Source organism: Gadus macrocephalus, chromosome 19 (genome assembly GCF_031168955.1).
Source record: "Gadus macrocephalus chromosome 19, ASM3116895v1".
NCBI lineage: Eukaryota > Metazoa > Chordata > Actinopteri > Gadiformes > Gadidae > Gadus > Gadus macrocephalus.
The window spans coordinates 15,197,249-15,213,096 of record NC_082400.1 but is presented as its reverse complement, the minus strand read 5'-3'; the positions used below and the strand labels follow the sequence as shown (position 1 = coordinate 15,213,096).

Here is a 15,848-nt window from a genome sequence, read left to right as displayed (position 1 = left end):
CATGACGACCAATAAAAAACAACAGTGTTAACTCTTATGTTTTTTTTCATGACGACCAATAAAAAAGACAGTGTTACCCCTTATGTTTTTTTTCATGACGACCAATAAAAAACAACAGTGTTACCCCTTATGTTTTTTTTCATGACGACCAATAAAAAACAACAGTGTTACCCCTTGTGTTTTTTTTAGAGCTGTCAAGCGATTAAAATATTTAATCGTGATTAATCGCATTAATGTCATAGTTAACTCACGATGAATCGCGATTAATCGCAAATTCTTTTTCTATGCTAAATATCCCTGGATTTTTTTGTCCCATAATTCTTCTCATTTTAATTCTCTTATCAACATGGTGAAGTGTATCGGCTTGCCTTGTGCAAATGATTTTCTATTGATAACAACATTGGCATATACTGATCAAAACAGGATGATAAAAAAAAATAGCCTATAGTGCAATTAAACGACTGCTGTGAACAAATGTCATTTGAACATAGCAGTCAGGCTACTGCTTCTTTGTTTTGAGCCAAAGAAAAAAAAAAAAAATATATATATATATATTATTTTTTTAATAAAATAATTGCGTTAATCGCGCGATAATTTTTTTAACGCCGTTAAATTTGGTTTGCGTTAACGCCGTTAATAACGCGTTTAACTGACAGCTCTAGTTTTTTTTCATGACGACCAATAAAAAACAACAGTGTTACCCCTTGTGTTTTTTTTCATGACGACCAATAAAAATCGAAAATGTTACCCCTCGTGTTTTTTTTCATGACGACCAGAGAAAAACAACAGTGTTACCCCTTATGTTTTTTTTCATGACGACCAATTAAAAACAACAGTGTTACCCCTTATGGTTTTTTTCATGACGACCAATAAAAAAGACAGTGTTACCCCTTATGTTTTTTTTCATGACGACCAATAAAAAACAACAGTGTTACCCCTTGTGGTTTTTTTCATGACGACCAATAAAAAACGAAAGTGTTACCCCTTGTGGTTTTTTTCATGACGACCAAAGAAAAACAACAGTGTAACCCCCTATGTTTTATTTGATAAATATCGACAGTGTTACCCCTTATGTTTATTCTTTATGGCCGATAAAAAAGACAGACTTACCCCTCATGTTTTTTCCATGTTGACCAATAAAAAACAACAGTGGTACCACTGTCGACATTTTTGCGGGGATCCAAACCTGAGCTGTTTGGAGTGTTAACCTCCGATCTTATCAATGCACCATCAAGACACTGAACTAAAATAACACAATGGTTATACTTGACTTTATAATACGCATGAAATAGAGATAAGAGTCTTCCAACAGAGCACATCATCCGGACTTGAACCCCGGTCTCCAGGGAGATAGCTCACAGCTCTCACCACTTCCCACTGAGATTTGTAATTTATATATGTCTGTGGTTATATATTACAGTGCAATAGACATGATAGCATTACGTTTTAAATTAAAGATATTGTGTTTTCCACAGAAATTTAGCCACGGTCTCCAGTGGGTTAGGCAGAGTGCACTCCATTGCACCACTGAGGCGATGATAATAAACAATAATCAATCATCAATAAAGCGGATATACATGACATTAAAATGTATGTGTGTGTTTCTATTATTTCCCTTACGTTTTTTTTCATTACGACCAATAATAAACGACAGTGTTACCCCTTATATTTTATTTGACAAAGACAACAGTGTTACCCCTTATGTTCTTTTTCACGACGACCAATAAAAAACAACAGTGTTACCCCTTATGTTTTTTTTCATGACGACCAATAAAAAACGAGTGTTACCCCTTATGTTTTTTTTCATGACGACCAATAAAAAACGACAGTGTTACCCCTTATGTTTTTTTTCATGACGACCAATAAAAAACAACAGTGTTACCCCTTATGTTTTTTTTCATGACGACCAATAAAAAACAACAGTGTTACCCCTTATGTTTTTTTTCATGACGACCAATAAAAAACAACAGTGTTACCCCTTATGTTTTTTTTAATGACGACCAATAAAAAAGACAGTGTTACCCCTTATGTTTTTTTCCATGACGACCAATAAAAAACGACAGTGTTACCCCTTATGTTTTTTTTGATAAAGACAACAGTGTTACTCCTTATGTTTTTTTTCATGACGACCAATAAAAAACAAAAAAAAATTTTCATGACGACCAATAAAAAACAACAGTGTTACCCCTTATGTTTTTTTTCATGACGACCAATAAAAAAGACAGTGTTACCCCTTATGTTTTTTTTCATGACGACCAATAAAAAACGACAGTGTTACCCCTTAAGTTTTTTTTCATGACGACCAATAAAAAACGACAGTGTTACCCCTTATGTTTTTTTTGATAAAGACAACAGTGTTACTCCTTATGTTTTTTTTCATGACGACCAATAAAAAACAACAGTGTTACCCCTTATGTTTTTTTTCATGACGACCAATAAAAAACGACAGTGTTACCCCTTAAGTTTTTTTTCATGACGACCAATAAAAAACGACAGTGTTACCCCTTATGTTTTTTTTCATGACGACCAATAAATGTTTTTTTTCATGACGACCAATAAAAAACAACAGTGTTACCCCTTATGTTTTTTTTCATGACGACCAATAAAAAACAACAGTGTTACCCCTTATGTTTTTTTTAATGACGACCAATAAAAAAGACAGTGTTACCCCTCATGTTTTTTTCCATGACGACCAATAAAAAACGACAGTGTTACCCCTTATGTTTTTTTTGATAAAGACAACAGTGTTACCCCCTATGTTTTTTTTCATGACAACCAATAAAAAACAACAGTGTTACCCCTTATGTTTTTTTTCATGACGACCAATAAAAAACGACAGTGTTGCCCCTTATGTTTTTTTTCATGACGACCAATAAAAAACGACAGTGTTACCCCTTAAGTTTTTTTTCATGACGACCAATAAAAAACGACAGTGTTACCCCTTATGTTTTTTTTCATGACGACAAATAACAAACGACAGTGTTACCCCTTATGTTTTTTTTCATGACGACCAATAAAAAACAAGTTTTTTTTCATGACGACCAATAAAAAACAACAGTGTTACCCCTTATGTTTTTTTTCATGACGACCAATAAAAAAGACAGTGTTACCCCTTATGTTTTTTTTCATGACGACCAATAAAAAACGACAGTGTTACCCCTTATGTTTTTTTTGATAAAGACAACAGTGTTACTCCTTATGTTTTTTTTCATGACGACCAATAAAAAACAACAGCGTTACCCCTTATGTTTTTTTTCATGATGACCAATAAAAAACGACAGTGTTACCCCTTATGTTTTTTTTCATGACGACCAATAAAAAACGACAGTGTTACCCCTTAAGTTTTTTTTCATGACGACCAATAAAAAACGACAGTGTTACCCCTTATGTTTTTTTTCATGACGACCAATAAAAAACGACAGTGTTACCCCTTATGTTTTTTTTGATAAAGACAACAGTGTTACTCCTTATGTTTTTTTTCATGACGACCAATAAAAAACAACAGTGTTACCCCTTATGTTTTTTTTCATGACGACCAATAAAAAACGACAGTGTTACCCCTTATGTTTTTTTTCATGACGACCAATAAAAAACGACAGTGTTACCCCTCATGTTTTTTTTCATGAGGAGCAATAAAAAACGACAGTGTTACCCCTTATGTTTTTTTTCATGACGACCAATAAAAAACAACAGTGTAACCCCTTATGTTTTTTTTCATGACGACCAATAAAAAACGACAGTGTTACCCCTTATGTTTTTTTTCATGACGACCAATAAAAAACGACAGTGTTACCCCTTATGTTTTTTTTCATGACGACCAATAAAAAACGACAGTGTTACCCCTTATGTTTTTTTTCATGACGACCAATAAAAAACAACAGTGTTAACCCTTATGTTTTTTTTCATGACGACCAATAAAAAAGACAGTGTTACCCCGTATGTTTTTTTTCATGACGACCAATAAAAAACGACAGTGTTACCCCTTATGTTTTTTTTCATGACGACCGATAAAAACGACAGTGTTATCCCTTATGTTTTTTTCTGTCACGCAGCGTCCTGCTACGCGGTCCACTACCTCCACCTAGTGGCCACTTGGCGCCGGTGGTTCTTCTCCTTCCACACCTGTGTGCTGTCAGCTCATCACCAGTTCCTTCTTCAGTCGGAGATCTCCTGCCAGTCGGCGCCAGTTCGTCGTTACTCCTGCACAGTCAGTATCGGTCCAACTAGTATTCTCGAGCTTTCCTACAGTCTGTCCCCGTGGTAACACTCTCCTTCCTTTCTCAGTACTCTCCGGTCGCCGAACTCCTGCTTGCCTGACTACCCGCCTGCCATCGCCCTGCTTGCCCATTACCGAACTCCTGCCTGCCTGACTTCCCGCCTGCCTTCGTCCTGCTTGCTCGTTATCGAACCCCTGCCTGTCGGACTCTCCTTCTGGTTCCTGATTCCCCGCCTGTTCCGACGCTCCTCCTGGTTCCTGATCCCCCGCCTGTTCTGACGCACCTTCTGGTTCCCGACTCCCCGCCTGTTCTGACGCTGCTTCTGGTTCCTGACTCCCCGCCTGTCTGACGCTTCTACATTCCAATAAACCCCGTTCCCTTTACCTCGTCTCTGCCTGTGTCTGCGCTTGGGTCTCCACGTTCCGTACCCCCTAACATTTTCATGACGACCAATAAAAAACGACAGTGTTACCCCTTATGTTTTTTTTCATGACGACCAATAAAAAACAACAGTGTTACCCCTTGTGTTTTTTTTCATGGCGACCAATAATAAACGAAAGTGTTACCCCTGGTGGTTTTTTTCATGACGACCAGAGAAAAACAACAGTGTAACCCCCTGTTTTATTTGATAAATATCGACAGTGTTACCCCTTATGTTTATTTCATGATGGCCGATAAAAAAAGACAGACTTACCCCTCATGTTTTTTTCCATGTTGACCAATAAAAAACAACAGTGCTACACATTCGACGTAATTGCAGGGATCCGAACCTGAGCTGTTTAGAGTGCTAACCTCCGAACTTATCAATGCACCATCAAGACACCGTATAAAAACAACAGTGTTACCCCTTATGTTTTTTTCATGACGACCAATAAAAAACAACAGTGTTACCCCTTATGTTTTTTTTCATGACGACCAATAAAAAACGACAGAGTTACCCCTTATGGTTTTTTTCATGACGACAAATAAAAAACGACAGTGTTACCCCTTATGTTTTTTTTCATGACGACCAATAAAAAACGACAGTGTTATCCCCTATGTTTTTTTTCATGACGACCAATAAAAAACGACAGTGTTACCCCTTATGTTTTTTTTCATGACGACCAATAAAAAACGACAGTGTTACCCCTTATGGTTTTTTTCATGACGACAAATAAAAAACGACAGTGTTACCCCTTATGTTTTTTTTCATGACGACCGATAAAAACGACGGTGTTATCCCTTATGTTTTTTTTCTTGATGACCAATAAAAAACAACAGTGTTACCCCTTATGTTTTTTTCATGACGACCAATAAAAAACGACAGTGTTATCCCTTATGTTTTTTTCTTGATGACCAATAAAAAACAACAGTGTTACCCCTTATGTTTTTTTTCATGACGACCAATAAAAAACGACAGTGTTACCCCTTATGTTTTTTTTCATGACGACCAATAAAAGACGACAGTGTTACCCCTTATGTTTTTTTCTTGATGACCAATAAAAAACAACAGTGTTACCCCTTATGTTTTTTTTCATGACGACCAATAAAAAACAACAGTGTTACCCCTTATGTTTTTTTTCATGACGACCAATAAAAAAGACAGTGTTACCCCCTATGTTTTTTTTCATGACGACCAATAAAAAACAACAGTGTTACCCCTTATGTTTTTTTTCATGAGGACCAATAAAAAACGACAGTGTTACCCCTTATGTTTTTTTTCATGAGGAGCAATAAAAAACTACAGTGTTACCCCTTATGTTTTTTTTCATGACGACCAATAAAAAACGACAGTGTTACCCCTTATGGTTTTTTTCATGACGACAAATAAAAAACGACAGTGTTACCCCTTATGTTTTTTTTCATGACGACCGATAAAAACGACGGTGTTATCCCTTATGTTTTTTTTCTTGATGACCAATAAAAAACAACAGTGTTACCCCTTATGTTTTTTTCATGACGACCAATAAAAAACGACAGTGTTATCCCTTATGTTTTTTTCTTGATGACCAATAAAAAACAACAGTGTTACCCCTTATGTTTTTTTTCATGACGACCAATAAAAAACGACAGTGTTACCCCTTATGTTTTTTTTCATGACGACCAATAAAAGACGACAGTGTTACCCCTTATGTTTTTTTCTTGATGACCAATAAAAAACAACAGTGTTACCCCTTATGTTTTTTTTCATGACGACCAATAAAAAACAACAGTGTTACCCCTTATGTTTTTTTTCATGACGACCAATAAAAAAGACAGTGTTACCCCCTATGTTTTTTTTCATGACGACCAATAAAAAACAACAGTGTTACCCCTTATGTTTTTTTTCATGAGGACCAATAAAAAACGACAGTGTTACCCCTTATGTTTTTTTTCATGAGGAGCAATAAAAAACTACAGTGTTACCCCTTATGTTTTTTTTCATGACGACCAATAAAAAACGACAGTGTTACCCCTTATGGTTTTTTTCATGACGACAAATAAAAAACGACAGTGTTACCCCTTATGTTTTTTTTCATGACGACCGATAAAAACGACGGTGTTATCCCTTATGTTTTTTTTCTTGATGACCAATAAAAAACAACAGTGTTACCCCTTATGTTTTTTTCATGACGACCAATAAAAAACGACAGTGTTATCCCTTATGTTTTTTTCTTGATGACCAATAAAAAACAACAGTGTTACCCCTTATGTTTTTTTTCATGACGACCAATAAAAAACGACAGTGTTACCCCTTATGTTTTTTTTCATGACGACCAATAAAAGACGACAGTGTTACCCCTTATGTTTTTTTCTTGATGACCAATAAAAAACAACAGTGTTACCCCTTATGTTTTTTTTCATGACGACCAATAAAAAACAACAGTGTTACCCCTTATGTTTTTTTTCATGACGACCAATAAAAAAGACAGTGTTACCCCCTATGTTTTTTTTCATGACGACCAATAATAAACAACAGTGTTACCCCTTATGTTTTTTTTCATGAGGACCAATAAAAAACGACAGTGTTACCCCTCATGTTTTTTTTCATGAGGAGCAATAAAAAACGACAGTGTTACCCCTTATGTTTTTTTTCATGACGACCAATAAAAAACAACAGTGTAACCCCTTATGTTTTTTTTCATGACGACCAATAAAAAACGACAGTGTTACCCCTTATGTTTTTTTTCATGACGACCAATAAAAAACGACAGTGTTACCCCTTATGTTTTTTTTCATGACGACCAATAAAAAACGACAGTGTTACCCCTTATGTTTTTTTTCATGACGACCAATAAAAAACAAGTGTTAACCCTTATGTTTTTTTTCATGACGACCAATAAAAAAGACAGTGTTACCCCGTATGTTTTTTTTCATGACGACCAATAAAAAACGACAGTGTTACCCCTTATGTTTTTTTTCATGACGACCGATAAAAACGACAGTGTTATCCCTTATGTTTTTTTCTGTCACGCAGCGTCCTGCTACGCGGTCCACTACCTCCACCTAGTGGCCACTTGGCGCCGGTGGTTCTTCTCCTTCCACACCTGTGTGCTGTCAGCTCATCACCAGTTCCTTCTTCAGTCGGAGATCTCCTGCCAGTCGGCGCCAGTTCGTCGTTACTCCTGCACAGTCAGTATCGGTCCAACTAGTATTCTCGAGCTTTCCTACAGTCTGTCCCCGTGGTAACACTCTCCTTCCTTTCTCAGTACTCTCCGGTCGCCGAACTCCTGCTTGCCTGACTACCCGCCTGCCATCGCCCTGCTTGCCCATTACCGAACTCCTGCCTGCCTGACTACCCGCCTGCCTTCGTCCTGCTTGCTCGTTATCGAACCCCTGCCTGTCGGACTCTCCTTCTGGTTCCTGATTCCCCGCCTGTTCCGACGCTCCTCCTGGTTCCTGATCCCCCGCCTGTTCTGACGCACCTTCTGGTTCCCGACTCCCCGCCTGTTCTGACGCTGCTTCTGGTTCCTGACTCCCCGCCTGTCTGACGCTTCTACATTCCAATAAACCCCGTTCCCTTTACCTCGTCTCTGCCTGTGTCTGCGCTTGGGTCTCCACGTTCCGTACCCCCTAACATTTTCATGACGACCAATAAAAAACGACAGTGTTACCCCTTATGTTTTTTTTCATGACGACCAATAAAAAACAACAGTGTTACCCCTTGTGTTTTTTTTCATGGCGACCAATAATAAACGAAAGTGTTACCCCTGGTGGTTTTTTTCATGACGACCAGAGAAAAACAACAGTGTAACCCCCTGTTTTATTTGATAAATATCGACAGTGTTACCCCTTATGTTTATTTCATGATGGCCGATAAAAAAAGACAGACTTACCCCTCATGTTTTTTTCCATGTTGACCAATAAAAAACAACAGTGCTACACATTCGACGTAATTGCAGGGATCCGAACCTGAGCTGTTTAGAGTGCTAACCTCCGAACTTATCAATGCACCATCAAGACACCGTATAAAAACAACAGTGTTACCCCTTATGTTTTTTTCATGACGACCAATAAAAAACAACAGTGTTACCCCTTATGTTTTTTTTCATGACGACCAATAAAAAACGACAGTGTTACCCCTTATGGTTTTTTTCATGACGACAAATAAAAAACGACAGTGTTACCCCTTATGTTTTTTTTCATGACGACCAATAAAAAACGACAGTGTTATCCCCTATGTTTTTTTTCATGACGACCAATAAAAAACGACAGTGTTACCCCTTATGTTTTTTTTCATGACGACCAATAAAAGACGACAGTGTTACCCCTTATGTTTTTTTCTTGATGACCAATAAAAAACAACAGTGTTACCCCTTATGTTTTTTTTCATGACGACCAATAAAAAAGACAGTGTTACCCCCTATGTTTTTTTTCATGACGACCAATAAAAAACAACAGTGTTACCCCTTATGTTTTTTTTCATGAGGACCAATAAAAAACGACAGTGTTACCCCTTATATTTTTTTTCATGAGGACCAATAAATAACGACAGTGTTACCCCTTATGTTTTTTTTCATGACGACCAATAAAAAACAACAGTGTAACCCCTTATGTTTTTTTTCATGACGACCAATAAAAAACGACAGTGTTACCCCTTATGTTTTTTTTCATGACGACCAATAAAAAACGACAGTGTTTATCCCCTATGTTTTTTTTCATGACGACCAATAAAAAACAACAGTGTTACCCCTCATGTTTTTTTCATGACGACCAATAAAAAACAACAGTGTTAACCCTTATGTTTTTTTTCATGACGACCAATAAAAAAGACAGTGTTACCCCTTATGTTTTTTTTCATGACGACCAATAAAAAACAACAGTGTTACCCCTTATGTTTTTTTTCATGACGACCAATAAAAAACAACAGTGTTACCCCTTGTGTTTTTTTTAGAGCTGTCAAGCGATTAAAATATTTAATCGTGATTAATCGCATTAATGTCATAGTTAACTCACGATGAATCGCGATTAATCGCAAATTCTTTTTCTATGCTAAATATCCCTGGATTTTTTTGTCCCATAATTCTTCTCATTTTAATTCTCTTATCAACATGGTGAAGTGTATCGGCTTGCCTTGTGCAAATGATTTTCTATTGATAACAACATTGGCATATACTGATCAAAACAGGATGATACAAAAAAATAGCCTATAGTGCAATTAAACGACTGCTGTGAACAAATGTCATTTGAACATAGCAGTCAGGCTACTGCTTCTTTGTTTTGAGCCGAAGAAAAAAAAAAAAAATGTATATATAATATTTTTGTAATGAAATAATTGCGTTAATCGCGCGATAATTTTTTTAACGCCGTTAAATTTGGTTTGCGTTAACGCCGTTAATAACGCGTTTAACTGACAGCTCTAGTTTTTTTTCATGACGACCAATAAAAAACAACAGTGTTACCCCTTGTGTTTTTTTTCATGACGACCAATAAAAATCGAAAATGTTACCCCTCGTGGTTTTTTTCATGACGACCAGAGAAAAACAACAGTGTTACCCCTTATGTTTTTTTTCATGACGACCAAAGAAAAACAACAGTGTAACCCCCTATGTTTTATTTGATAAATATCGACAGTGTTACCCCTTATGTTTTTTTTCATGACGACCAATAAAAAACGACATTGCTACCCCTTATGTTTTTTTTCATGACGACCAATAAAAAACGACAGTGTTATCCCCTATGTTTTTTTCTTGACGACCAATAAAAAAGACAGTGTTACCCCTTATGTTTTTTTTCATGACGACCAATAAAAAACAACAGTGTTACCCCTTATGTTTTTTTTCATGACGACCAATAAAAAACAACAGTGTTAACCCTTATGTTTTTTTTCATGACGACCAATAAAAAAGACAGTGTTACCCCTTATGTTTTTTTTCATGACGACCAATAAAAAACAACAGTGTTACCCCTTATGTTTTTTTTCATGACGACCAATAAAAAACGACAGTGTTGCCCCTTATGTTTTTTTTCATGACGACCATTAAATACGACAGTAATTTTTTTTCATGACGACCAATAATAAACGACAGTGTTACCCCTTGTGGTTTTTTTCATGACGACCAATAAAAAACGAAAGTGTTACCCCTTGTGGTTTTTTTCATGACGACCAAAGAAAAACAACAATGTAACCCCCTGTTTTATTTGATAAATATCGACAGTGTTACCCCTTATGTTTATTTCATGATGGCCGATAAAAAAAGACAGACTTAGCCCTCATGTTTTTTCCATGTTGACCAATAAAAAATAACAGTGGTACCTCTGTCGACATTATTGCAGGGATCCGAACCTAAGCTGTTTGGAGTGTTAACCTCCGAACTTAACAATGCACCATCAAGACACTGAACTAAAACAACACAATGGTTATACTTCACTTTATAATTCGCATGAAATAGAGATAAGAGTCTTCCAACAGATGACATCAACCAGACTTGAACCCCTGTCTCCAGGGGGTTAGCTCACAGCTCTCTCCACTTCCCACTGAGATTTATAATTTAAATAAGTCTGTGGTTATATATGACAGTGCAATTGATATGATAGCATTACGTTTAAAATTAAAAATATTGTGTTTAACACAGAAATTGAGCCACGGTCTCCAGTGGGTTAGGCAGAGTGCACTCCACTGCACCACTGAGGCGATGAAAATAAACAATAATCAATCATCAATAAAGAGGATATACATGACATTAAAATGTATGTGTGTATTTCTATTATTTCCCTTCTGTTTTTTTTCATGACGACCAATAAAAAACAACAGTGTTACCCCTTATGTTTTTTTTCATGACGACCAATAAAAAACGACAGTGTTACCCCTTATGTTTTTTTTCATGACGACCAATAAAAAACGACAGTGTTACCCCTTATGTTTTTTTTCATGACGACCAATAAAAAACAACAGTGTTACCCCTTATGTTTTTTTTCATGACGACCAATAAAAAACAACAGTGTTACCCCTTATGTTTTTTTTCATGACGACCAATAAAAAACAACCGTGTTGCCCCTTATGTTTTTTTCATGAAGACCGATAAAAAACAACGGTGTTACCCCTTATGTTTTTTTTCATGACGACCAATAAAAAACAACAGTGTTACCCCTTATGTTTTTTTCATGAAGACCAATAAAAAACAACAGTGTTACCCCTTATGTTTTTCTTCATGCCGACCAATAAAAAACGACAGTGATACCCCTTGTGGTTTTTTTCATGACGACCAATAAAAAACAGCAGTGTTACCCCTTATGTTTTTTTTCATGACGACCATTAAAAAACGACAGTGTTACCCCTTAAGTTTTTTTCATGACGACCAATAAAAAAAGACAGTGTTACCCCATATGTTTTATTTGATAAAAACGACAGTGTTACCCCTCATGTTTAATTTGATTAAAACGACAGTTTTACCCCTTGTGGTTTTTTTCTTGACGACCAAAGAAAAACAACAGTGTTACCCCCTATGTTTTATTTGGTAAATATCGACAAATGATAAATGGTCGTCATGTTTTTTTCATGACGACCAATAAAAAACAACAGTGTTGCCCCTTATGTTTTTTTCATGACGACCAATAAAAAACAACACTGTTGCCCCTTATGTTTTTTTCATGACGACCAATAAAAAAGACAGTGTTGATCTTTCATTAAATTATTGACATCCACCCTTTCTATGATATTTATCATATTATCATTTCATTTTATTTAGAACATTGTCTGTGTAGGCTGACGTAGGCTATGACGCAGAACGCAGAACTGTCCATAGCTGCATATGGTACTATGCTGATTTTACCTCAGCATGTTGTTGTTCAACATCTGTTGTAGTGAACATTCTAAAACTGGTGTAAAATGTTGCTGCCATATTAATAGACACTTTGAATGTTATCGTTTTGATTCTGGAATCCCGCACGTAAACTGGTTGAAAAAAAAGAGCAAAGACGGACGGTTCACTTGACGGAGAATCCGTCACTTTCCTCATATCAGACAACTCCTAACTCTCGATGAAAATGAAGGCTTTCTTTTATTGTCACTTTCCTTTGTAAACCTTTAGAAATAACCTCCTGATTCCTTGTTATAACGCTGTGTATAATCCCGGACCGCAACAGCTTGTCGGCATGTTGTTAGTGTGTGAAATCCAGCACAGTATCAGCCGAGTTGACTCTAATTTCCACATTGTTTACTTGCTAACGTTTGTGAATAACAGTTTATTATGACGTCATTATATAGACTCTCTCTCAGGACCCCCCCTTCGGACTGACTTCCCGCGTCCCTGAATAAACGTGAATGTACAAGTGTTGTCGGTCGTTTCTAAACAGCATTTTACACGATAGCCTCTTTTAGGAAATGCTCAAAGCTACGTCAACGTAATCGAACACTATTTGTTGCTTCTTATGGGAAAAGAGCTAACGTTGATGGACCGTACGAAACTTCCCCACATCCATAGTAGGCCTATGTGTCTGTAAAATTCTAATCAAATCAAATATAATTATAAAGCACTTTTGATAACAAGGGGAGGCCTGGAAGGATCATTCTTCGGTACGAGCCCCTCTCTGATTCTCAAACTATGGTTCTGTTTTTGTTATAGGCCTAATGCCTACCGTTTTTAGATTAGGTAGCCTACTGCAGTTTATGAAATAAACAATGACCTAATGCCTGTATAGGTGTGAATAGTGTGTGTGTTCGTTCAATCAGGTGCCATTCGTTCACTACTTAACCAGTATCAGCCTGTTTTGCTTGCTTTAGAGGAAATGGCAACTGGCAAGTCCGATTCAGCCAGCAGGGCAAATGGCTTGCTTGAAAGATTGCAAAAGGGCAATGTAGTTCTTGGTCTTCTGCTTGCCTTGAAGGTTACAGAGGAATTGGAGAGAGACTTGTTGAGGCATCAATAAGTCTCTTCAGAGTTGTACACAGACAGTTGATGGTATGTTTGCTGCTGCTGTCACTTGCGTCCAAGAGAGCATAGCTGAAAAAAGAATGCCTGATAAATTTCAAAGTCTTCAGCATTACAAATGTGTGAAAAACTCAACCTGTCTCCAATTGAAATGCCTCGGGTCCGAAACCCTCCCAGACGCCTGGCTGGCAAGGCTGCTGCCCATTTACCTCCCTCCTCAGTTGACTACTTCAGAACAGAGTTTTTGTCCTTTTAGTCAATGTTTTTTTCAGAACTGTAGTAGGGGAACACCAATGTTGACTGTAGATTGTAAACTGATAACGTTTAAATACATTAATAGCAAATGTGGCCAGACGTCACCCAAGGCCAAAAGAAGGGCCACAAATATTAACACCACAGTTATTTAACTGTAGAGGATAATTAACAAAGAAACTTTGTTACTTTATATTTAATCTAACCATTACTTTATTTACTACTTAGGTCTAAAATAAATCTATAACTGAAAATATTATTTTGTAATATAGTTAATCAGGAGAGCCTGTAGCCTTTGATTCCCTTAGTTCAAAAGGGAAATACTGACATGGATGTTTAAAGATGTAGTTAATATTTAATTTCAAAGAGACTATTTGTTTATTATTTATTTATATATTATTTGACTACTGCATTATTCGTGTTTTGAAGGCAGCAGGTATAGGTCATACCATTTGTCTTTGTCTTTATTACTTTTGCACATCTGTAGTGTCATAGTTGACGACAGCAAATGTAAAATAGCTACATCTTCATGTCGATATGTTTATTGTTTACTTCTCATTTCTTGCCATTAAATTAAATTATGGGGCTCATTACCCTGTTACCTTGTCACTTCCATTCCATTGATCTTTTCGTGTTCAGTGTTGTGTTGTTAAATTTGGCACTTAATTATCTGGCTTCTTACCCTGTAGAGACGCTCGAGGGTCATTCTGTGTCAACTCAACCCGAGTTTGGCAGCTTTAGATTATAGATTTTGACTTTAGATTTTGATAGTATATCATTTTAAAGAACGAAAGTCGGCCCCCTGGCGCTGTGCTGTTTGTGGTTAGGTGGTTCTTTAGCCACTAAGGAGAGGTGCAACTGAATGTGAGAGGATGATAAATCACAAGATAGACCTCTGAACAATTTGTACCCCTCCCTTCTGAAATGATGGCTACGCTCCAGGTTACACTTCTACTTGGACTTTGTACACACACGCCATGATTCAACATTATAACATTAAAGAGGCAAGGAAGTATTTAACAGAACTTAATATTTCTGGTAGGCCTACTATTCCCCCGAAATATTTGTAATAATATTATTATTATTATTATTATTATTAATAATAATAATAATACATGCGTTCTGAAAAAAAAGCATCTTTAAAGTAATGACTGTCAAACTTTAGAATCAGTGTTGCTAAATCTGAATTGTAATACAATTTCATCCTTTTTAGCATAATTAAGCATGACTGTTAATATGCCATATGCATTCATATTATATTCCCACGTTTAAACAGAGCCCAATATATCCCAAAAAAAAAGATAGGCCCTATCAACGAAGAGTCAGCTGAGTAAAAGTTATGTTGGGCATTTAACATGTTTGAAACTAATTCTAAATTAATTTGTTTACCTTATATTATAGTGATCTTTAGGCCTACTTGGAATTTGTTATTGCAACATTGGCCATTGCACATGTTGAAATGTATTGATGTAGGCCTATTTGAACTCTGAAAGCAGGGACTGTCTGTGATCAAACGAAGGACATTTATTTATCATTGGCCCACAGTCTTACTCGTGGTTACTGCCCTTCTACTTCTAACATCGGCAGCACTATATAGGCCTACCGTTTTGCAGCCTATCTTGTCCTTCTCTATCTCGACTTTTGTAACTTCCCAGTGGACTCGTTATCTCTCGGAAAATAACTTCATGGCAGGGACTATTGCTATGTTGTCTGTTCATCCCTCACGGGGACTCGTGGACGAAAAGTTCAGAGTGGAAGTGGAGAATCTCCCCCCTGCATGCCCAGTGACTCTGCACTGTCTCCACCGCTCCGAGGACCAGGACCACTGGGAAGCCTTCGGGCATTACTGCAGCGACCACAGCGGGACGGTGAAAGGTAGGTTCCACTTTACTCTACTGAACGACCACAGCGGGACGGTGAAAGGTAGGTTCCACTTTACTCTACTGAACGACCACAACGGGACAGTGAATGATATAGGTTCCACTTTGCTCTACTGCAGCGACCTGTGCAGGGACGGTGAACGCACGGTAGGTTAGTCCCATGGTCTACT

At 37.0% G+C, this 15,848-nt stretch overlaps 1 protein-coding gene and 1 long non-coding RNA gene across 2 annotated transcripts in view; both read left to right on the top strand.

Moving 5' to 3' along the window:
* The window catches only part of LOC132447595 (uncharacterized), a 33,100-nt gene that overhangs the window by 5,045 nt on the left and 12,207 nt on the right, over positions 1–15,848 (top strand). The window lies entirely within an intron of this gene.
* LOC132447594 (peroxisomal succinyl-coenzyme A thioesterase-like) overlaps positions 15,467–15,848 on the top strand; it is a 12,589-nt gene continuing 12,207 nt past the window's right edge. The window contains exon 1 of the mRNA XM_060038444.1: positions 15,467–15,673. Within this exon, the coding sequence (XP_059894427.1) occupies positions 15,484–15,673 (190 nt within the window). The 5' untranslated portion in view covers positions 15,467–15,483. The remainder of the gene's footprint in view (positions 15,674–15,848) is intronic.